Raw genomic sequence first — 23,568 nt, 5'->3', positions numbered from 1 at the left:
CATCTTTATGTCTGTATTTTATATTATTCTTGATATGGTTTGGTTATGATCTCAATATTGTGTTTTAGGGGAATAGCCCGACTTTAATTATGTTGCAAAGAGTTTGTCGAAACAAAATCCAACTAGCAGCAACTCAAAGCTCTTTAGGTGGTCTGATAAACATTGGGCAGAGCCATGCTAGCATGCTAGCTGTTTCCCCATGATTTATGTCTTGTTTGTACTAAAGACAATCTTTTCATTTTTGTGTCAAGTTTTTGTTAGCCAAACCCCTAATATATAAGAACTTCCATGAATGAAAGATGCACCTTGTTAAACAAGCTAGCGCTAGCATTAGCTGATTACTAAGCGTTTGCTAACTCCAAACTCCTCTCCAGTTCCACCCTCTCGTCCAAATATGGTCACTTTTGGGTCAATAAAATCAAGTTAATGACCGTCAAAATGTCAAATTCAAGGCTTTTTTTAAACAACTGCTATCTCAAATTTTTATATTTTTTTATATATTTATATTGTCACAAATAAGGAAATTAGCTAAACAATGTGTTTTGTAATAGGCTGTAAACATGTTTAATTCTACTGTAAAGTTGGACATTTTATTAATGGGGGTCAATGGGGATTGACTCACTTTTGGAGCCAGCCTCAAGTGGCCATTAGAGGAACTGCAGTGTTTGGCATTTCCATGTTAGCTTTAATTTTAGGCCCAAGAGGTTGCTGCTTGGTTGTTTCTCATTGGTTTAATCTCTAGTGTTCCTTGTAAGGGCTTTGGTTTGGTGTTTTGTGTTACAGCTTTGTTGTTACACCTCTGCTGCATATTAAAAACAGAAGACAGAGACTTGCATTCATCTTCAATAGCCAACTTCATTGGAAATGATTCACACAACTAATTGATGTATAATGCACAATTAAATAAAATCACAGAAATTAACCACATGTAAACATTCAAAACAATCAACCACCTCAGTGCCTAGTAAAAATAACAGCACAGAATTTCATATTGCCATACCTCATACATCAATGAATTAAAACACACAAACATTATTGCTCAACTTACTGAAAAACAGTACAAATGAAGGTCCTGTCCCACATGAATCCATCCCCATTGTTAACCTGAAAACTAGCTAACAATAAAGCAGTCTATCAGGGCACATACCCACCAGCAGATAAAACATATGTAGATGAATCCTTCTATTTAGAAGCAGGAAGTTACCACCAGCAACAGGCAGTCCCAAAGTTGACTCAATGCTCATTCCAGCATTAGGCGGGAAAAAAATGTATTAAATTAAAGTTGTGGTTTCACAAGAAGTTGCTGCTCCCTGCCAGGAAATAATAAGTCATAAACTTCCCGTAAAACCACACACACTTGTTTTTCAACACAGTAATAACAAGTGAGCTTCACAGGTTTTAACAAATAGATTCTGATAACCAGGCTAGCTGTTTCCCTGTTTCTAGTGTTTGTGTTAAGAGTCCTGTATTTAGCTTCATGTTTACCGGACAGATGAGGGAGGTATGTCCATCTTCTCATCTAAATCTTGGCAAGACAGCGTATAAACCTGTTATAAAACAGGTTGTTCTTAAGGCATGACGGGGAAGATCAGCTGTTCCGAGAGTGGGACATTTTCGGTTTGAAGGGTAAAGAAGATTTTTGTCATTGAACAATTATATTTTGGTTTAAAATGCTTTCACTTTTATATTAAATCAGAAGGCATTTTAAATTTAAAAAGCTGAATCTCTAATAAAACATTTATAATAACAATAAGACACATTCTCTGTTTAATATAACCGTATTTTAAGATTTTGGGGCACTATTCAGCAGTTTCCAGCCTAGAGGTTTGAGTGTTGGTGCATGTGTTAGTGGAGTTATCCTGTTTTCTTTTGGATTAAAGATTTGTGTCTTTACGCTCAACCTCGGCCGACCAGGAGATGATTCTGCCTCAAGCCCTGAGTGCTTCAATACCTCAAGGTTTGTTAGCTGCTGATTGCATTTTGGTTTTCACAGCATCACTTTAACTCCTTCGTTTTTGGAAAATACCTAAGAAGCATGCAGAACAATCTTTGTCTTGATTGCAAACAAGTTGATTAATTTATCTCTGCTCTCTCTAAAAATCAGACATGCTTCTCAGATATTTTTAAACTACATCAACTCTAAACTTCTTATTTTAAATTAGAAGTTCTTGCGGTCGATTTGCTTTTTCTTTTTGCAGGAGAATGTGTTCTGCAAACTCCCTCATGGCTCCCTTTCCCCCGACACTGTGGCAGGTGTATTTCGCAGAGTTAATGGCAACCACTGGAGCATCTCTCGGTACGGCACTCAAACCGGCAAGGTTCAAACAGTTGACATCGGGTATATCGTTACCTGAGAGGAGAAAACACGGGAAGAGGAAATAAACATCATAATATATAGACTACATTGGGTATCTCTTATTACACCATGCCGCGTCTGGAGAACGCTTTTGTTAATAGGTATATCTCACCCATGTACGCCACGTCCTTCCAGTCCAGCTTCCTCTGCTCCACCTCCTTCTTCAACACATCCAGCGGCTCCTCCCCCACCTCCATCACCTTGCAGCCTGTCTTCTTGGCCAGTTTGTCAGACAGCTTCTGGGCCACGGGGTCCGCGCTGGAGGTCAACAGCACCACCTGGTGGAGCAACACAGAGGGTTGTGTGTGGCCTTTATGACATGAGCCAATTCAGCAGAGCTTTAAGGATGTTGACGGATTTAGACCTCCACTTCTTCTTTCTGCAGCATGCGGATGCCCATGGTGTCTCTGGTGTTGATGGACACCATCTCCTCTCCGGACACAGACATAAAGATCCTCCCTTCTGTTAAACAGCCGGAAACGTTACAGAACATCAGGTGGACCATCTCCGGCGTGTTGCGACCGAAGTAACCGTACCTGTGGATAGAAGCACAGATTCAAGAAGAAGGAAATGGAATATCAGCACACGCCAACACCATGCAATAATTGTACCGATGCAGAAAGAAAGGAGGGAGGAAATAAAGAATCAGCTAACATCTGATACAGGTCTAGCAAGACTCTAAACTGGGACCATCTGGTAAGACTGGTAAATTTGCCAAACGTTCAGAAAATTAAGTGGTACAACAGATTATTTAGAAAGTATGAGGAGTGAGCGGAGGATGCTGAAGAGGCAGAGCCAACCCCGATCACATCTCTGCCTTGTAGTGTGTTTTTTATCTCACCTGAGAACCCTCTGTTCTGCCACAGGCCAGTCGATGTCCACGTCTATGTCCACGCTGTACTCTGGCAGCATCTCGAAGTACGCTAACTTACCACCCTTGAGGGAAGGGAACAGAGAAATTACATTCAAAATGCTGTTACACAAAGTTCATAATTAGTTAAATTGTAGAAGTTACACATTTTCAACTTCAAAATCCAAGATAATCCTTGCATGGACACACGCTGCACATTCAGAGCTTAGCACATTTTTTCATGTGAGGCACATTAAAATCCTTAAAAGACTGGAAACATAAAATCATGAAATACATTCATTTGTGCAGCCAACCAGTGTTAACGTCGTTAACGAAAAATTTGACGCTAAATGTTCGACAACAACCTTTTTTCTGTGACGAAGACGACAAGTTGGCAACATAAAAATAGATAATAATCTTTTGGAGTTCTGTGTAGAATGATATCAGATTTGACTTTTTTTCTCTGCTTTTTTGTGTTGTTCCAATGCAAATAAAAGAAATAAACTTGTGAATACCAAAGCATTTGTAATTGCAACAATTTTCTGGGAGAAGTGGTGCATTATCTGACAGAAGTGCAGGGGTGCCAATATTTTTGGCCATGACTGTATAACCTCAGCTAAAGAATTATATCACCCGTGGAGAACACCGTCAGAACACAATTAATGTAAGGACGCATGAAAAGATTTTACCTGTATCAGGCTGTTGAATTAGTTGAAAGAGAGAAAATGTTTTGACTGGACTAAAAAAGGGTAAAAATGCAACTAAAACTAAGAAGCATTTTCGTCTAAAGACTAAATATAAAATAGCTGCCAAAATGAACTCTGCAGCCACCTTACCTGCAGACGTCCCTCTTTCATAACGAGGTCTCTGGTGGTGAAGTAAAAGGAGCCGTTCTCACACAGCTCTCCGTCCCAGTCCTGACGCCGCGGTCGCTTGGCGGGGTCCAGGTTACACGGTGTGGTGAGCTCACCAGCTAGAAGGCGGAAGGGGAGAGTTAAAGCTAAAACAGCCACAACAAACATCATTTTGTTCCAACAGTTTCTTTACACGTGGGGTCTGATTTGGCAAAGGATCATTTGATTAATGCCACCATCTCTGTGAAGCTGTACTGTACTATTTTGTTAGCTAAATGCTAATAACAGATGGCTCATAAAGACAATGGTAACGTGCTAACTTTATCAGGTGTAATTTTTAACATGTTCACCATCTTACATTAGCAAGTTAGCATGCTACAATTAGCAAATGATCACATAAAGTCGAGTTCTGGCTGTTGCTATTTTTGTTAGTTTTGCAGTAATTTGGTCAAACAGAGTAATGGACTTCTATGATATAAATACCACATCCATTGGGCTCTGGTAGGAAGCTGAATAAGCACTTCAATCATAAACGCTTTAATTCAAAGGAGTGACATCATTTTTATTGCTAAATCAACTTGCTTCATTTGTTACCGAAATACGCCTGGAGGTGGTTGTGTAACTGAAACAACTGAATGTTGTGTAATTGTACCTTGACAATAAAAGGAGACAGACAGGGCCAAAATAAAACCAAACAGCAAACAGTTTGCTGTAAAACAAAAGTTATGTAGTCTGTTGACTTACATCCCTTCTTGACCTCCTGCCAGCGGAAATGGTGTTTCCGGACCACCGAGAACACCGAGTCAAAGCCCTGCAGTGTGATCAATTCCAGCGCCCCCTTCAGATGGAACGGATGGAGACACGGGGATGTAGCCTGAATGTTACAGATGACATCCACCTCTGCAAAAAGTCAACAAGGCGTGCTCTTAAAAGTTAAACAGCTTCCCTGTCTTCAGTCTTGCTAATCAAACAGACACACGCCGGAGTTAAGCACATAACTATCTGATCTCCTTTTCACATCCTGGTGGGTGGCGTACCTGGGTTGAGCCTGATGAACTCCTGGATGGTGTCCAGTGATGTGGAAGAGTCTTTGGAGACTTCAGGACTCCTGCGATGCACCTTAGCACCCCAGGCTTTAGCAACCTTCTCGATTTCATCATGGTCTGTCGATACCCACACACTGGGAAAAGAAGATATTATAAAAAGAAAAGAAATGATAAATAGAACTTTTTCTACTAGATAAATTAAGATGCAACCCGATTATCATGGGTTATCTCAATAACAAGTAAAGAAAGACAAATGACAGGAACTAGAGAAGTGTCAGGCGGCAACTAGCAACTAACAATAAGTTGAATCATTTATTTTTAAGAATTCACGATATTGGAGTTTTTGCCGATATGCCAATATTTTCAAACCCTTTTGGCCGATTTCGATACCGATATATTAGGCGCATGTGTTTCCCCTAATTGCAAAGAACATCAAGTCTCCCCTGTAGTGGAATTTACATCATGCCTACTCTTAGTATAGTGGCCAAAAACTGCCACACCGCAGACATCTTGCCCCCTTCTTCACGCTGACTAAAGAGGCAGTGCCGTGCACACTCGAGCTAAGCTAATGTCGTAGCATTTCGTCAAGCTTTTTTAGGGAATCACCGAGCATTTAGGCAGACTTAAAGCGTTGTTTAATTGACAGAAAATATCGGCAGAAAAATTGTCTGCCGATGCCGATATGTCATTTTCAAGCCATAATCTGCGGATACCGATAATGTGCCGATAATATTGTGCATCCCTAACAGGAACTATATAAGTCTAGGGTTGCAACTTGCAACTAAGAATAACTACAATAATTTTCTTTAATTATAATTCTGATAATCGGTAAGTTTAGATCATGTCAAGCAATACTAAAAATGGCTTCTCAATACCACAATAAAAAGCATAAAATCCTCAGAGAAACAAGGGTCTTCACTTCCTGAAAGATTATCCACATATCCTGCTCTTAATTAGGTGTCCCCTCTAAGCATTAATTAAAGTTAAATAACTTCCTAAAATTTTTCTTTTTCTTTTAAATGTCAATAACAATGTTTAAATAACATTAAAAAACAGATACTTAAGTTATCCTTGCTCTGGTACAGATAAGGATAATAAGGCAGTAATGAAGAGTTAAACAGGTGGATAAATAGTACATACGTAAACATTATAAAACAAAGGATGAAGTAAGACATGTGTTTAAAGGAAAGTTGAAGGATATCAGTTACAGGTTTTGGTGTCACAGTAGCAGTGAAAGTAACCCCACACACTAGCAGTATCATACCCTACAACTATTTCATCTACCTGTCAAACATCTCAGAGTCCACAGCAGCTCTCAGCACCCATCCAATGAGCGGAACTCCCGCTAACATTTTGATGTTTTTCAGAGGGATCCCTTTGCTCCCTCCTCTCGCCAGAATCAAGGCAGCTACGTGTCTCTTCCCTCCCGTGCAGGACTTCTTGGAGCCGGGCTGCCCGTCCCGCTCACCGTTATCACCAGGGAGCTTTCTTTTCAGGGAAGACATAACGACTGTAGATAATAAATGGTTAGTCCGAATATGAGGGTAGAATTAAAGCTAATACAGAAATTCAACAGTGCTGAAATGTGGCTGTTGAAGAAGGAATTTTCAGCGCGGCGGCTACTTATATGAATTAACTTCCGGCTTCTTCTTCTTCTTCTTCTTCTGTTCTTTAATTGTGGTTGCTAACTTGAGGAGTTGGCTCACCAGCGCCACCTCCGGAGACGTTATGTGCAATACAAATAAAACAAAACTGTCGAAATCTTTTTTTAACGTTTTTCTACACATTGTGAATTTAACATTTGGACTTTATTCTTCACATTTCGACTGTTTTTTCTAAAACTGCAAAAACAAAACAAAAAATGTATTCATTTATTGATTTGTGTCCTACTCTTCTTTTATCAGGTCAGATATGAATTATCGAAATATATATGAATATATTCTTGATTTAAAGCAGCTATATTCAATGTTTTTATTACAAGGTATCAAACGACTATGTGTCTGATGAAAGGGGTTAACTCTTAACCCACACTGGAAGCTCCCCTCAGATTTTAGTGTCTTTAAGCTTATTATTTGGTTAACTCTCAATGCTGTCATCAGCATCCTTTCCAGCAGAAGCAGTCTGCTGTTTTCTATGAGGAAAAAACATGTCCACTTCTAGCCCAGCTCTAGCACTAAGCAGCTAAAGAGTCAAATATTTCCCTCAGGAGCTGGTAGAGTCCAAAAGCTAACCAAGAGCTAAAAGAGGGTGAATATTTGACTTGATGACCTCAAATACAATTTAAAAGGAATGTTTGTATCAAGTGTTTGCTGGGTGTGTAAATATGCTGTTTGCTAATAATGTTGATTGGGGAGATAATATGTCAATGTTTTGTTTACAGCTGCTTTCTGTCACTCCAATTAGTTGCCAAAAAAACCATTTAATTATTTTTAAGGACACACTTGTAATTGTGTCAGATACCAGAGGTGTCAAAGTATGGTTACATAAAAGGAAACTGAGTCTGACTGCTGAAACTTTGGTTGTAGTACCTGACCGACAAGCTCGGCCTGGTAGCTGCACAGGTCTATTGCCAATTTTTGTCTTTAAATACCTTACATGTTATCTTTTTTACCGTTTATCTCATGTTTTTTTTGTTTGTTTGTTTTTACATTTAATGGTTTCTTCACCCAAACAATAAACACACCATCAGCTGTTTGCCATTGTACACCAGGCAGTGTCCACTGGAGTTAATACAGTCACTTACTGTATTATCACATAAGTGTTTTCGGTATAAACAACCACACAGAAACACACACAGACAGGTATGCTACCTGACCAGTGCTCCCACCCTTTGCTGAGAAAACAAAGCCTTTAAATATAAAATATGTAGGCAGACTTGATGATGACGTTGACAGAGGGAGGATGACAGAGAGAGAGAGACAATTACAAAAGAATCGAAAGTCCAAAACCAGGAGGAAGTAGGTCGGATGATAATTGCCCATGCAGAGTTTAGTCACATCAAGTTTACCAGGTTAAAAAAGCTAGAGGGACTAGCTTAAATGCTAAAAGCACACAGGACAAATATTGACTTAAAAGAAATAACACATTTAAAAAATCACCCGCTCTGATCTATGTTGATAACTTTTCACCTAGCCACATCATCAGGTCATGCTTCTGACTGAATAAATGCCAAAATAACGACATTCCAATCAGCTTTAGCATTCGATGCTAGTTAGCAAACACTACCATGCCAACATGCTAAACTAAGACAGCAAACATAGTGCTTAGCAGGTGATAAGCATACCAATTTTAGCATTTTCCTTGTGAACGTTTTGTCATTTTGATGTTAGCATTTAGCTTAAAGCGCAAAGCCGCTAGCATGGCTGAATCTTAGTCAAAGACTGTATGTAAGCTATGCAGCCAGGGTGATGTCACCTGGAATACAGTTTTAAAGCCTCGCTTTTGAAAGTTTCACCGTCGCCATCTTGTTTTTTTTTTAGCTAGAAGGGAACGTATTTGGAAGAGGGTGGATACACGTCTTTAAGCTTCTATCCCTGTTGAGAACACTCATTAATGCATACCCTGTTTTAGCATCTATTTCCCCTTATATGGGACAATGATTTACAAAATTAAAGTCATACTGGATAAAAGACAACTTGAAACTAGCTTTTAGCTCCTTCCAATCACAGTCCTTTTCACAACCAGGGGAGACTCCCCCTGCTGGCCACTAGAACTAGCTTCATTGGTGTCACTGAAGATCAAGAGGAAGCGTATGCTAAAATGTTTCCATAGGGTTATAAACATACTAGAGCAGATCAGCTGTGGGAATTCATTGGTGAAACAGGCCTAACTATGGGTTTAACTGACAACCACCAAACTTTGCTTTGTGCTTTGCTATGGGACTAAGACATAAACGCAATAATCTACTCTGAGGTGTCCTGATATTGAAAATAACAACACTGCAGAAACATCTGGGAAACCTGAAACTACCCCTGTGTTCTGTTAATGGGGAAATGAAGACGGAGGGTGAAAAGGATGAAAATAACAGTTCCCCAGAATGACGTATCAATCCGGTTGAACCGGTGCTGTGTGCTTCATCCCTTTGTCTCTAATCTCTCTCTGCATCTTTATCTCTCTTTAAATCGATCGGTGGGCTGAAGCAAAAGTGGTATATTTGAAGCTCACAAGTATTTCAAATTTAAACACAATTCCAAAGACCTCAGAGGGTTAAAGGCCACATGACCACAAGCATGACAGTGTTGGTGACAGTTAGGAAGGGGCTGGAAAGAGAAGAGAAGAAAGAAGGTAGCTCATCCGCCCGGACTACTCCGACAGCCCGGGCGGCATACCGTTCATTCATTCACCCTGCACCACCCCTCTCGTCACACACCTCTCCTTCACAGCTGCACAGAGTCAGGAGACGACAAACTGCTGCATGTGTTTTGTTTTCTTTTTCTGTGTCTATTTTGGATGCTAGATTTTGTTTATCTGATCATGCAAATGGGAGAAATTTGCAGGTGATGGCACACAGGAGCTCGCTGAGGGACACAACAGCCGTGTTGGAACTGAGGGGAAAAGATCTTCAGGCTTACATAAACAGAAATTGAAACATATCAAATACTAAACATTGAGAAGAATCTGACTCAGCAAAAACATTATGTATGAATATCTGCCACGATCTACAGTATCATAACAGGTAATGACACTGACAAGGATTTGACCAAATTAAATGACTTTATGACATATGACATAAATGCTACATATGAAACACAACAGGCAGCCAAGGGCCAGGGGAGTTAAAAGCTAGCATATACATGTATGTTTTTAAGTTTAAAATTAAAGCGGGGGACTGCCAGGAGACCTGTGTCAGAAGATCTGAGGGGCCTGAAGGTTTTGTAAAGGCTGAGGAGGTCTGTTATATCGGAGGAGGCCAGGTCATTCTGGGCTTTAAAAACAATCAGCGCAACCTTACAATCTGTGCTGAAGCAGATTGGAAGCCAGTGAAGAAAGGGTTAAAATGGACTAATATGCTGGTCTGGCAGCAGCATTTTGGACCAGTTGCAGGCGGGACAGGGACGACTGGCTGATGCCAGTAAACAGGGAGTTACAATAATCAAGTCGGGAAGACACGAAAGCGTGGATTACCTTTTCTAAGTCACTGGTCACTAAGTCTTAGATTTGAATATTTTGGGGCCAAGAAACAAACAACAAACCCCCTTAACATCTCACAATCTCACATCATGCTGTATGGTTTCATATCGTAATGTACCGCTCTGTTTTGCACCATATTGTGTCCTAATGCACCATATCCTATCATCATGCATCGTATCGTATCTTACAATTTAGTATTCCATTGTCCTGGATTGTATCATACCATCTTGAACCATATTGTAGCGTATCATATCATATCTTGTCGTTTGCTATCCTATCATACTGTATCGCACTGTATTGTACAATACAATATTGTACCATATGTTATCATACTGTATCATATCGTATCGTATCTTACTGTATCGTATCTTACCGTTTAGTATCCTATAACATGTTATCATACTGTATCGTATTGTTTCATATTGTATTGCTTAGTATCCAATTGTACTCTATTGCACATTGTATCATATTGTATCATATGTATCGTACTACTAGTATCCTATTGATACTACAAATGATAAGATAATACTTTTTCCCCCCCTGGGGATCAATAAAGTATTATCTTATCTTATCTATTGTACTGTATCACACTGTAACATGTCGTATCATATCTTACCGTTTAGTATCCTATAACTTATGTTATCATGCTGTATTGTATTGTTTCGTATCGTATTGCTTAGTATCCTATTGTACTGTATCACACTGTATTGTATCCTATTGTACCATATGTTCATACTGTATCATTTTGTATCGTATCATATCTCATGCTTACTGTCATCCTGTATCGCACTGTATTGTGCCATGTTATCATACTGTATCGCACTGTATTGTGCCATGTTATCATACAGTATCGTACTGTATTGTGCCATGTTATCATTCGGTATCGCACTGTATTGTACCATGTTATCATACTGTATCGCACTGTATTGTGCCATGTTATCATACTGTATCGCACTGTATTGTGCCATGTTATCATACAGTATCGTACTGTATTGTGCCATGTTATCATTCGGTATCGCACTGTATTGTACCATGTTATCATACTGTATCGCACTGTATTGTACCATGTTATCATACTGTATCGCACTGTATTGTACCATGTTATCACACTGTATCGTACTGTATTGTGCCATGTTATCATTCGGTATCGCACTGTATTGTACCATGTTATCACACTGTATCGTACTGTATTGTGCCATGTTATCATTCGGTATCGCACTGTATTGTACCATGTTATCATACTGTATCGCACTGTATTGTACCATGTTATCATACTGTATCGCACTGTATTGTACCATGTTATCACACTGTATCGTACTGTATTGTGCCATGTTATCATTCGGTATCGCACTGTATTGTACCATGTTATCACACTGTATCGTACTGTATTGTGCCATGTTATCATTCGGTATCGCACTGTATTGTACCATGTTATCATACAGTATCGTACTGTATTGTGCCATGTTATCATACTGTATCCCACTGTATTGTGCCATGTTATCATACTGTATCGCACTGTATTGTACCATGTTATCATACTGTATCCCACTGTATTGTGCCATGTTATCATACTGTATCGCACTGTATTGTGCCATGTTATCATACTGTATCGCACTGTATTGTACCATGTTCTCATACTGTATCGCACTGTATTGTACCGTGTTATCATACTGTATTGTATTGCATCGCATCAAATTGAATCGTCTCGTATTTCCTTTTTGGCAAACAAAGTGACTCTGAAACAAGAGTTCACTCATTTGATTACTCCGTTTATGATATCTGTTTTGAGGAACTAGACTATTTAGCTACATGAAAAAAAAATTAATGTTGGGCAATTGCTTTTCCCCACTTAGCTGTGAAACTGAAACTAGGGATGGGCAACAGCTTGATTTGTTGTGTTTTGTTCTTGGATGGATGGAGGGGCTCAGTCGAGATGTTTAGAGAAGGGTGTGTGTGTGTGTGTGTGTGTGTGTGTGTGTGTGTGTGTGTGTGTGAGGTTAATTACAAAGACAAGAGAACAGTGGAGAAGCAGGAGGGGGTTGTAAACACACAGCAGGGAGGGAAGGTGGGGCTGTAATGATCTCTACACCTGCAGGCCTGTATTTGTCTCTTTAGCTGTGATATTAAACAATGTAATGACATTAGATTTCTTCCCACATTATTATGTAAATACATCACAGCCTGCACAGAAACCCCTTTATGATGCTACTTTTAGACATTTAAAATGCAGCTCACACTCCTGAGTATCTGAGAGTCAACAAAAAGCAAAAGAATAGACAATAAAAAAGAAACATTATATGTGACAAAATATTAAAAAGGACTCAAACTTCCCTGACAATATGTTTAAACATGCATTCTCCTGGGCCTCTTTACAGGAGAAGAAGGGCAGAAAATGACATCAGTAGAAACACCAGCCTCCAATGCAGTAGGTGTCAGGGGTCACTTGTTTCAGCATCATTTAAAGAGTTACATTTCACACTGTTTTTAGACACCTTTTCCACCCTTTCAAAAATCCTCAAAACTGACTTATTTCCAAACTTTCAGCATCTGAATGATCACAGAAAATTCAGGTTGGAGCTCCTGCATCTGAAAATATTATCTGTCAAACATCCACATAAATCTCATCAGGTCCTGTTCCGGAGGTTGTCATTTACTGGGTGGAGTCAAAATAATAACAACACACACCCTATTGGCAGTTTGACTGTTGTTTTCTTGCAGCTTTAGAGTTAAAATACAAGCAGGATATTTATGTGTGTGTTCCAGTGTGTCTATGTTGTGTACCTGACCTTTACCCCGTCCTCAGACACTTTCTACCCCCCAAATGTTCTTCTTCGTGTCATTTGTCCACACCTTAAAGCGGAATGGAGAAAGAGGGAGGAAAAGTGAAGCAGAGAGCGAGAAAGGAGGGGTAAACCGGTTGAGCAGGTATACTGAGGCCTAACCCGGGCTGCCTCCAGCTTGTTGTCACCGTTATTTCTGACGCGCATGCGCGATGGCGCCTGTTTCCTGCTTTTCAAATGAGTACCTGTGCTGCTGTTTGACCCACCTCTGTCGATGTGTGTGTGCGTGTGTGATCAGGATACTATCTGCCGTGTTTTTTCCTCCCACCCACTCACACACACTCCCGTTATTTCAGAGCGCTGTAGCAGATCTTCGACTTTACCTGTCCGGGTTGCACACCTGAGCGGACTCACCTGTCCGGACGCCGAAACACTTCTCTACGCTTTTCGCTACGGAGCTGCTCAGAAAATCAGGTTAAGAGGAAGGTGTGTGAGGAGAAAAAAGGAGATAAAAGCGTTACGAGGCTTGCGAAACGAGAAGAAAGGTGCAAGGAGGAAGGAGAAGAGGGGACCGACACCTTCCATTTTTCCTGCCATATTTGGAGTTTCCTGCTTTTGTAACTTTTTCTACCTGAATCTCTAAAAGCGGTTTTCTACTATCAGAAAAGGCCTGAGTTTTAATTGAGGATGCCTAGGGCCTTTCTGGTGAAAAAGGCGAATGTTTCGCCGGGAAAGCGGAACTGGAGCGAGCTCCCTGATCATGAACGAGGCGACGTCTACATCCCAGGTGAGTCCACGCTGCTGTAATGAGCCATATTTGTTCATAAAGAAGGAAAAACGACTAAACGTTGACAGTGAACGTTGCTTGACGCGTCTTTGGGTGCTTTTACGCACGGATTTTGTTTTTTTGCTTCAATGGTGTTGGATGAAGTAGGAATGTGAGTGTGGAGGGGGTCGGGTTGGGATTGTAACGGGGCAGCTGCAGTCCGGGGCCACCGAATAACGGGAAACACAGCGGGCCGTGAAGAGAGAGTGCAACTCCTGCGTTCAGGGTGAACATGCGTATTCTTTTATTTTAACCGTTTTTTATTGTTTTGTTTGCGTCAATACGATTTTTTACACATTCAAAATATATTAACATAAACATATAAATACACATGTATTTAAGCTCACTTAAAACATAACATTTTAGCACAAAATTAAGTATATTCGCATTTCTGTTTCCATATCTTTACGATATTGGCCTTCTCATTGCGTTGCGGCCTATGAGCTAGAGCCCGTTGCTTTTCACATAACGACCTTCAACCCCAGATTGCAGCTTTCTTCCTTGTACAGCTTCTCTTACATAAAAATAGCGTTTTTACCAGTCACGTATTTCTCTCATATTGGTAAGGGATTGGTTTAAAGTCTTTGTATAAGGTTGTGATTATTTAGATTATTGTGAGCTTTGATGGGGACGTTTTTGTAGACTTAAGTTTTCTTCACATCCCGAAATAAAAATATGGGTTTGGGTCAAGATATGAAAGTTTTCTTCATTGAAACTACAACAGCAGCCTGTCAAATTCAACGTCTCCGTTCACCTACTTTACATTTAAATGACAAGCAAAGGGAGTCCACTTCTCAGTGAGAACAATCCTCATTGTTGCCATCGGCGCAGTTTTTATTGTAAGACCACGTAGGTATCAGATAACAAGTAACGGACTACACCCTCTCCCACCATCCCCCATTTCTCTCCCTCTCTGTCCCTTTTCCTCCACTTCTCATCACCGTTAACTTTCAATCATTGACTTTTACATCCTCTCTGGTGTCTGAAACCGGAACATGAGGATGAACTGAACTGCTGTTTGTTTTAAACGGATGTTAAAAAGACCTATAATGATCCAGTCAGAATTTTTAATAACCGTAACAGAAGCATATATATGTACATATACATCATACATATATTTTTTGGGGGTAAAACGCGCAGAAAAATAGTTCCTCGAGCATATTTTACGCATCACACTTTGACTTTCTCGATCCTAGGTAACACACAAATAGAGATTCAAGTGTAAAAATGAAGAATAAGACAAATAAGAATCTTTAATTTGTCGTGAGAACATTTCAAAGATTACAAATCTGAGCGTCAGCGCCTAATTACACAGAGTTAACACTCCCAGCAACGGTTTCAGCCACAGTTTCAGGTATGTGCCGTTACTTGACGTACCTGCCTAACGTGTGCTTTTGTGTGAAAGCAAGACACACACACAAACACACACACACACAGGTATGATAATTGCCCGTAGGAACAGGCCTGATAAATACTTTTCCGAGGCCTCAGATGCCACCAGTTTGGATAGTTTATTTTTATCTTCTAAACCACAAACATGCGCCGCAGCCTGTTTCTGATTGGTCATGGGCCCCACATCAACCCGGTTTAACCTCCAGAAAAACACAGCAGGAAGCATTATCATTCACACAGGTGCTTTATCTGACATCAGTCATAACCTGCTGTACAATAAATACATGTAGTGCAATAAACATCAAACACTAATAACGTGTAGCAGAAACTTCTATGGATACATGATGATAAAAGTTTCATGTTGACCTTGATAAAATGTTACTTTTGAGCTTTTCTTTTGTGCCTTTAAAGTAAAAATAATATGTATGATGAAGACATAAACCTTTAACACCATATAAAAATAAAAACTAAGATTAAAAGGGAACGTGAATCAAACAAAGTATTAAAAATGGACCTTGATAAGTTAAAGAAAACAGGTTATCCCTCTTTAATAATAAAAACAATAATAATATTTTTTTTATGAGAGAAAAAACGGTTTTATTCTTTAATATAAAAGTCAAACAAAGTCGTTTCTTCATACCTTAGCATTAGCATTAGCATTAGCATTCATGGACAAACCAATGTGATGGCTTTATATATTGATACTGTGTATGTGGCCTTACCAAAACGAAAGATTCTGAGGCCACTGCCCAAGTTTATAAAGATTGAAAATATATATTATAGCCTATAATTAGGCCTTAAAATTCTTCTGATTATTAATTATGAAACCTTAATCCACGACATAAACAGACATTTAGTTATCAAGAAACTTTGTGAAACACTCTTAAAAATTTGAAAATTTAGAGGATCAAAGCAGCTCACATACATACAAGCTGTGTCCCAATCCAGCGGCTGCAGCCTTGAAAGGCCGCGTTTGAAGGCCGATTGCGTCACTGAAGCGCGTCGAAGGCTGTCCCAATTCAAAGGTTCCTTCAGATGCGACCGACAAATGCGTCCTCAGATTTCCCTGGCCGTGAAGAATCCATCAGGTGCATCCTTCGCGGCCCACCACATCCCGAGATGCAATGCGCACCAAATCAAATCAAATTTAAACGGCCAGTTTTTGGTTTCAACTCAATCGAATAGCTAGTGTTACACATGTTTAAGAAAACCAAAGGGCCCTTGAAACAAATTATGTTTAAAATAATTGGTTAACTGAAATGACGTTAGTTAAGCTAGCTACTTATGCTGGCTAGTTAGCCCACTAGCTACCTGTTGCTAGGCGACAGGAGCGGTGTTTGGTGACGCAAGGGTAGACCAGACCGTCTCATTTTAGTTCGGCTTTAACGTCTACACAGGCTGTGAATGGAGCATCCTTCGTGGATTGAGGCACAGCTACAGTATATGCTTAGTATTCAGCTACTGACCGGAGATGCTTAGCTTAGCTTAGCATTAAGACAGGAAACGGTAAAGGTAAGCTGGTCACTTCTAAAGGTCCCTGATTAAAATGTTAGCAATGCTTTTACAGGTTAATAAGATGGACTATTTCTTGGCGGGATGCAGTGACTTCCTGTAGTCGTGTCACCACCAAAAGGTTCCCCGTCAACCTGTGGTGACTTCACCTGGTTCTAGTTTTGCAAGGAGTAAGAAAATGACACTTTACATGTTAATCGGTGAGCTATAAAGATGTTAGCAGACATCTTTTTTTATACCTTTGGACAGAGCCAGGCTATCTGTTTCCACCTGTTTCCAGTCTTTATGCTAAGCTAAGCTAAGCTCCAAATTTACCACATCAATATTTGATCTTCTCTTGAAACTTTTTGGAGCAGATTTATTATCAATAGTGTTTTTTTTATCCTTATTATTCATGTGATCACTCTTGGTCTGTCCTCAGCATGCTGGAAGGTTAATGTTTATTGGATGGGAGGAAATGTAACGGACCCTACTGACAGCCTACTGCTGCAGACAGAACGCCTTGAGCAAACACGCACACACACACACACACACACCTTGTGTTTGAGAAAGTTATCTCCCCTTTGTTGGCTCTCTCTCCACACTAAGCCACGTTCAGCGGATAGAAAGAAAATATTGAAGTAGTGAGTTACACACACCTCTCCCTCCCCCCTCTAGTTGTGGAAATAGTTGGGGTATTTTGAACCCCCTCACCCACACACACACTTCATTCATGGGTGAGGGAGGTAGGAGGGAGTGAACAAACAATACAAGATGAGATTAAATGTCCAGCCGGCAGCCGTCACCACAGAAACTATCAGCACGCAGGAATAATTACGATTTTAGGACGACTGAGTGACATCTTTTATGAGACACTAAAACTGCAGGAGCATTACAATATAAAGTCATAAATACAGGTACTGACCATTGGATTAATAAACCGTGTACACAGCGTTTAAACTAACCTGAGACCTGGAGAGAGTGCACACGGAGCTGTGAGCGTGAGTCACAGCGTACCGTTAGCTCTGCTTCTCTTTATGTCATCTCATCTACGCAGCTCAGTCAGGCTTCATTTGCATCTACATTTGACTTTTATCTGACTGAGGCCCTGCAGTGTCAACTGATTCATTGTCCTCACTGAGGTGGATCAGACCTGCCTGTGGGCCAACTGAAAACACATAGACATGCACAAACGCATGTATGTAGGAAGCTGAAACATGGACGGATGATGAAGCAATGAGTGCCCAGACACAGACATGTTAAAGGCCCCCAAACCCTCCTACACGGCGGCAGACAGCCACAGATTCAAACATCTTATTGGTCGGTTTTTGGTCCTGTTTATGCATTTTGTGTCTCTTTTAGTGTTTTGTGTCTCTTTTAGTGTTTTCTGACTCTCTGTGGTTACTTTTTGTGTTTTGTGAGTGTGGTCGGTCTTTTTGGTCTGTTTTTAATTTGGTGTCTTGTTTTATGAGTCTTGGTGGCTAATTTGATTCTTGTTCGGGTTGCCTTGTCTCTTTGTGGTTGTTTTGTGCCTCTTTGAACTCGTTTTCTGTCTCTTTTTGTGTCATTTTTTGGTCTTTGAAGTAATTTCGTGACCCTTTGGTTATTTATTGTCGGTTCTTAGCCAATTTCTGTCTCTTTGTGGTTGTTTTGTGCCTCTTTGAAGTCTTTCTGGGTCTCGTTTTGGTCTTTTGTGTAATTTTTGGTTGTTTCGTGTCTATTTTAAGTCTTTCTTTTTTACCCTTTGTGTTTTTTGTGTCGGTTTTTAGCCAATTTCTGTCTCTTTGTGGATGTTTTGTTTGTCTTTGTTTTTTATTGTGTTTAGCCTTGTTTTTTCCTGTCTCGTTGTCATTTTGTGTCTGTTTTGTGGCCTTTTTGTGTCTCTTTGTGGATGTTTTGCGTCTCTTTGACGTCTTTCTTTGTATTTTTTTGGTCTTTTTGTGCCATTTTTCGGTTGTTCTGTGTCTCTTTGAAGTCATTTTGTGACCCTTTTGTTGTTATTTTTTGTCGGTTTTCAGACAATTTCTGTTTTGTGGCTTTTTTGTGGTCATTTTTGTGTCTTTAAAAGGTTGTTTTGTGTCTCTTTGTGGATGTTTTGTGCTTCTTTGAAGCCTTTCTATGTCTCTTTTTGGTCGTTTAGTAGTTAGTTTTCGTTTCATGTCTCTTTGAGTTCATTTTCTGTCTATTTAAAGTCATTTTGTGGTTCATTTCTGTCAGTTTTCAGCCAAATTTTCCTCTTTGTGGTTGTTTTGTGTCTCCATTCTTAAAATTTGTGTCTGTATTGGTTGTTTTGTGGTCATTTTTGTGTCTTTGTCGTTTTAAATCGGTTGAATCATTTCATTGACTTCCCAAAAACAAATGTCAACAGTCACTTTAAATGGAGGCTGCAGCCTGAATTGCCCCCTGACCCCTTCTGCCAGCAGACTTGTTCAGTTAAATGTCTTCAGGCTTAAAAGTCTCTCTCTTTCTGCCTATGAGTGGTGTTTCGTTGTATTGTGCTCACACACACACACACACACACACACATAGACACACACACAATCAGGCATCCACCCTGCGGAGGTGGATTGTTTGAGGAAGGTACAGAGCTGGTGCTGCAAGACTGTCTGGTCCAACAAGTCTAACTGCAATGGTAATGTGGTGTGAGTGTGTGTGTATGTGGGGCATGTGTGTGCGTGCAAAATAAGCCGCATTAAACAATAAGCCAGACATGTGCACACCCACACCCACGCTCTCAAATACATGCACGTATTTAACTGTGTGTTTGCTAATTGAGAGATAGTGCAAACATGGAGCGGTGCAGGCGGCCTGTTGTGAAATTCTGTTTCTTTCTTTCTCTCTTTTCTCTTGCTCTCTTTTTACCCCCTTTCTGTCCATTTTTAAAGGCATTTCTTGACTTTTTAGCATCTAGTTTTCAGTTTTTGCTTGGCTGTGAAAACGTAAGGAAGTAAGGAAAGTGTGGTCAAGATAAAAAAAAGCTTGATGTTCATGATTTATCAATGCGTAGGATTTGATATGCTACTGTTTAAACCATAGCATCCAAACAGAAGCTCATTTAATGATCAGTAATTAACTAAGTAATCAAAATATTCGCTTTTAAAGGACACTCCGGTGATTTAGTGTTGCATTTGAAAAAAGCCCCGGACAAATCAAAGCTGCAGAAGCTGAGATATTGTTACTTTAGGTCTCTAGTAATACGTTTGTATAATAAACATTGGATACTACATTACCCATAATGCAACATAATGATGTTTTGTTCTGCCCTGTATTTCAGATCCAGAACTGCACTTTGCCAGTGTGTTTCTCTGGCTTTTTTGTTAATAATTGGTCATTTCTAAGCTGAAAAACCATGATGACATCACTATGACATCATCAGGGGTTACTTTTTCCAGACTTTTTTAATGACATAACGACGCATTTATCAGCTTACAAGCCAGATATCTCCCTTAAATGTTTGGTAGAGACCAAAAACAGAGGTAAAAGCTGTTGAAAAATGGAGCTACAGTAGCTAGGTAGCCAGAAACAAGAGCCCAACTTGTTTGCGCTGTAATGAATCGGCAAAAAATATCTCGATATAGAGAACTGACTTGTCCTCTCTCTCTCTCTCCAGTCTCCATCTTCCCTCCGTCCGCTCTGATGATGGAGGCTGAAGCCAGCCCTGCCGAGACGACACCGCTCTGCCTCACCAAACAATCCCTCTCAGACACGCAAACCTGCGCCGAGCTGCCGTCCAGCACCATGCTGGGCCGGCCGCAGAGCCTGTCTGCTCCACTGGAGGAGAGGTCAGACGTCAGGAGGAGGGCGCAGGGCAACTCGACATACGTCCGGTCCAAAATCAAGGTGAGGAAACAAGCAACTTTTTTGGTATATTTTTTTGGAATATGTCCATTTAAAACTGAATAAATACATGTCTTTCAAAATAAGGGAAAATATCGAGAGTTTTGGTTCCTTCTTTTTACAAAAATAAACATTTAAAGGACAAAATTTCCCGCGAAGTCTGACTTTTCCTCATGTTATCAAATCTGACGAAGCTCATTGTTATTTTTCTGCACATTTACAGTTAGTTTGTTGGAGATACACAACTCGCATATGTTAAACATTCAAAATAAAGGTTTCTACACTCCTTAAAATTGCTGTTAAATAAAGATTCACATAAACAATCCCTCTCTTTATCACAGGTAACCACAGGCGAGCTCACCCATGTTCCTTCCCCTCTTCCCCTCTCTCTTCCTCCCATTCCCTCCCCGCTGTCCGTGACTCCGCAAGCCACTGTGATCCCAGTTGCCTTGACGACAACCCCTGCCCCCATGGAAGCGGTCTCCATGGTGACCAGGTCAACAGGTCAAAGTCAGAGTTCGTCAGCGGGGATGAACGGGGCGTTTGTGTGCCAGGTAAGAGGCTTTAAAACAATAATGTATAACTGTGAGGTTGTGTGTGTAGTTGTACCAGTGTGGTGGAGAATCAGGACTTTTATTCTGAAAATCCTCTTTCTCTGCTGTTGAATTAGACTTGGATGTAACTTGATTGATAATGTTAATTTACTGGATCTGAACTTTACAGTGAAAGTCTCCAGGTTTCAAAAATGGCAACCAAATCTTTGGCCTTTGATTTTCAGTAGAAAACACTTTATTGTTTTTTTTGTTAATCAAACAAACAAACAACACTTTATAACGTAAAACAAAAAGCCAGGAAAGAGAAAAAAACATTTAATATTTGTTAGATCATAGGTTAGGGTTAGATGAATGAATTTTGATAAGCATGAAAAAGCAACCAGCGACTAGCTTATTTAAGATTTAAATCCTGGAAAGTATAGATAAAACAAAAAAACTCTTCTGTAACTTTAACGAAGCTTTTAAAACATACCGATGTCACATTTTCATTAAAAAGAAGGCATACACCTGCATAGTTTTCTAATTACTCCGAATATAAGCTTAGTAAAAACGGTGACGTTCTTTTCATTTTCGACAACAAACAGCTAGAGTGTGGTTGCCAGCCTTGCAACAAATTTTAAAAGTTAGTCTTGAGCCCTGTCTTCTTACGTTTATTACATCCTTCAATTTGTAAAATGACTACCTGTAAAGACTGGCAGAAGAAATCAGTCAAAATAAGGAATTCATTAATCAAAAACATCATAAAAAATAACGCTATAGATGATGTTTTTCAGCGTGGGTCACTGTGTTTTTTTTATCCGGACTTACAACCAACAAGATTCATGCAACTACAGATGGTTTTTGCATTTCCACTGATTGAGAGTTGTTGGCGCTAAAAGATAGAGGATAGCAAAGATACTTAGCCATACACCCACAAAGGTGTAGAAGAAGAACACTTTGCAGATGTTTTATAAGGAAAAAATGCATCTTATTGGTCTTTAAAGATAAACACATGGATTTGGTGAAAAATCCATTTTGTAAACATGACTTTAATTGTTTATTAAAAATAATCTCCAGTGCACCTTTAATGTTTAAAGGCCCTTAAGTGGATGTATGTAAAAGTAGAATGTCCCTGACTGTGTTGTTGCTGCGTGCAGATTTGTCAGAAGACCTTCCAGTACCAGCGGATGTTAAACAGACACATCAAGTGTCACAACGAGACCAAGAGACACCTGTGCAGCTTCTGCGGCAAGGGCTTCAACGACACCTTCGACCTGAAGAGACACGTACGCACACATACAGGTAGCTACACACTCATGTCCACACACACTTCTATTAACAGTGATGAAAGAAAGAATATACAATAATTTTACGTCTTCACACAGGAGTACGTCCCTACAAGTGCACCCTCTGTGACAAGGCCTTCACCCAGCGCTGCTCCCTGGAGTCCCACATGAAGAAGATCCACAACTTCACCCTGAAGTACGCCTACAAGGAGCGACGCAACAAGCTGTACGTGTGCGAGGAGTGCGGCCACACGGCGGGGACGCAGGACGAGCTGCTGATCCACCTGCACTTGCTCCACCCCGACAGTCACCTGCTGAAGGGGAAGGCTTTGAGGAAGGCGGGAGGAAGAGAGGGAGGATCGTCGCCCGGGTCTCCTCAGGGGGCGGACAGCGATGATACCTGTGAGTCAGGTGACCAGTAAAGGAACGATCAGGAAAAAGACAAACTCAGGGGGGATGGATGCGTTTACTGATGGACATAAAGGTGACGTGATACGAGAGAGGTGGATGAAAAGTGTTTGTATATGTGTGTGTGAATGTGTGAATAATATACGTGTTTATGGATTTGGGTATTTGTACATAACAGACTGCAATGTTAAATGAAATAAAACCAAGTTTGCCTCGACTTAGATACATATTTACATGATACTGTGGTGTGGATGAACTCATAAACATGTCTGACAATATTTGCATCATATTTTTCTTCCTTTGTACTGCATGTAAATATTACCACTGGGCTTCTCTGTACAGCGAAAACGTTTTTCTATGAAAAAAGTGTTTGTTCATTAAAGGGAGTAATATATTACAAAACTACGCGTGCTTTCTTGGTAAGCTTACTTTACAAGAAACATATTCTTGCATGATGAGGTCTTAAAAAGTTTAAGTTTGTAAAGAATTGTCATAAAAACAGGGCGACTGAGATAAAGAAATTCACCCTCGATGATTTCCATCCAGCCATTATCTAGACCACTGATCTTGTTCAAGGTTGTGGCTGGATTGGAGCCTATCCCAGCTGTCTTTTGGCGAAAGGCGGGGTTACACCTGGACTGATCGCCAGTCAGTCACAGGGCTGACACATAGAGACAGACAACCTTTCACACTCACATTCACACCTACGGGCAATTTTAGAGTCACCAGTGAACCTAATGAGCATGTCTTTGGACTGTGGGAGGAAGCTGGAGTACCCG

The 23,568-nt window shown here is 40.2% G+C and overlaps 2 protein-coding genes across 2 annotated transcripts; one reads left to right on the top strand and one right to left on the bottom strand.

The window, feature by feature from the left end:
* cmasa (cytidine monophosphate N-acetylneuraminic acid synthetase a) lies at positions 1–6,744 on the bottom strand. Its single transcript, XM_069672031.1, has 8 exons — positions 6,391–6,744; positions 5,098–5,240; positions 4,805–4,960; positions 4,043–4,179; positions 3,198–3,292; positions 2,721–2,892; positions 2,469–2,634; positions 1–2,350 (listed from the first exon to the last, which is right to left on the bottom strand). The coding sequence occupies exons 1-8, from the start codon at positions 6,609–6,611 to the stop codon at positions 2,154–2,156; spliced, it is 1,287 nt and encodes a 428-aa protein (XP_069528132.1). The 5' UTR covers positions 6,612–6,744; the 3' UTR covers positions 1–2,153.
* A 6,573-nt stretch (positions 6,745–13,317) lies between these two features.
* Positions 13,318–23,183, top strand: ovol1a (ovo-like zinc finger 1a). The gene is made up of 5 exons (XM_069672548.1): positions 13,318–13,803; positions 20,336–20,565; positions 20,904–21,116; positions 22,253–22,397; positions 22,481–23,183. The coding sequence occupies exons 1-5, from the start codon at positions 13,704–13,706 to the stop codon at positions 22,801–22,803; spliced, it is 1,011 nt and encodes a 336-aa protein (XP_069528649.1). The 5' UTR covers positions 13,318–13,703; the 3' UTR covers positions 22,804–23,183.
* Positions 23,184–23,568: the final 385 nt, after the last annotated feature.

Source organism: Semicossyphus pulcher, unplaced genomic scaffold (genome assembly GCF_022749685.1).
Source record: "Semicossyphus pulcher isolate SPU_LCO1_2020_fin unplaced genomic scaffold, fSemPul1.0.p SCAF_21, whole genome shotgun sequence".
Lineage (NCBI taxonomy): Eukaryota > Metazoa > Chordata > Actinopteri > Labriformes > Labridae > Semicossyphus > Semicossyphus pulcher.
The sequence above is the reverse complement of the archived record's forward strand: the minus strand, read 5'-3'. Positions and strand labels throughout refer to the sequence as shown.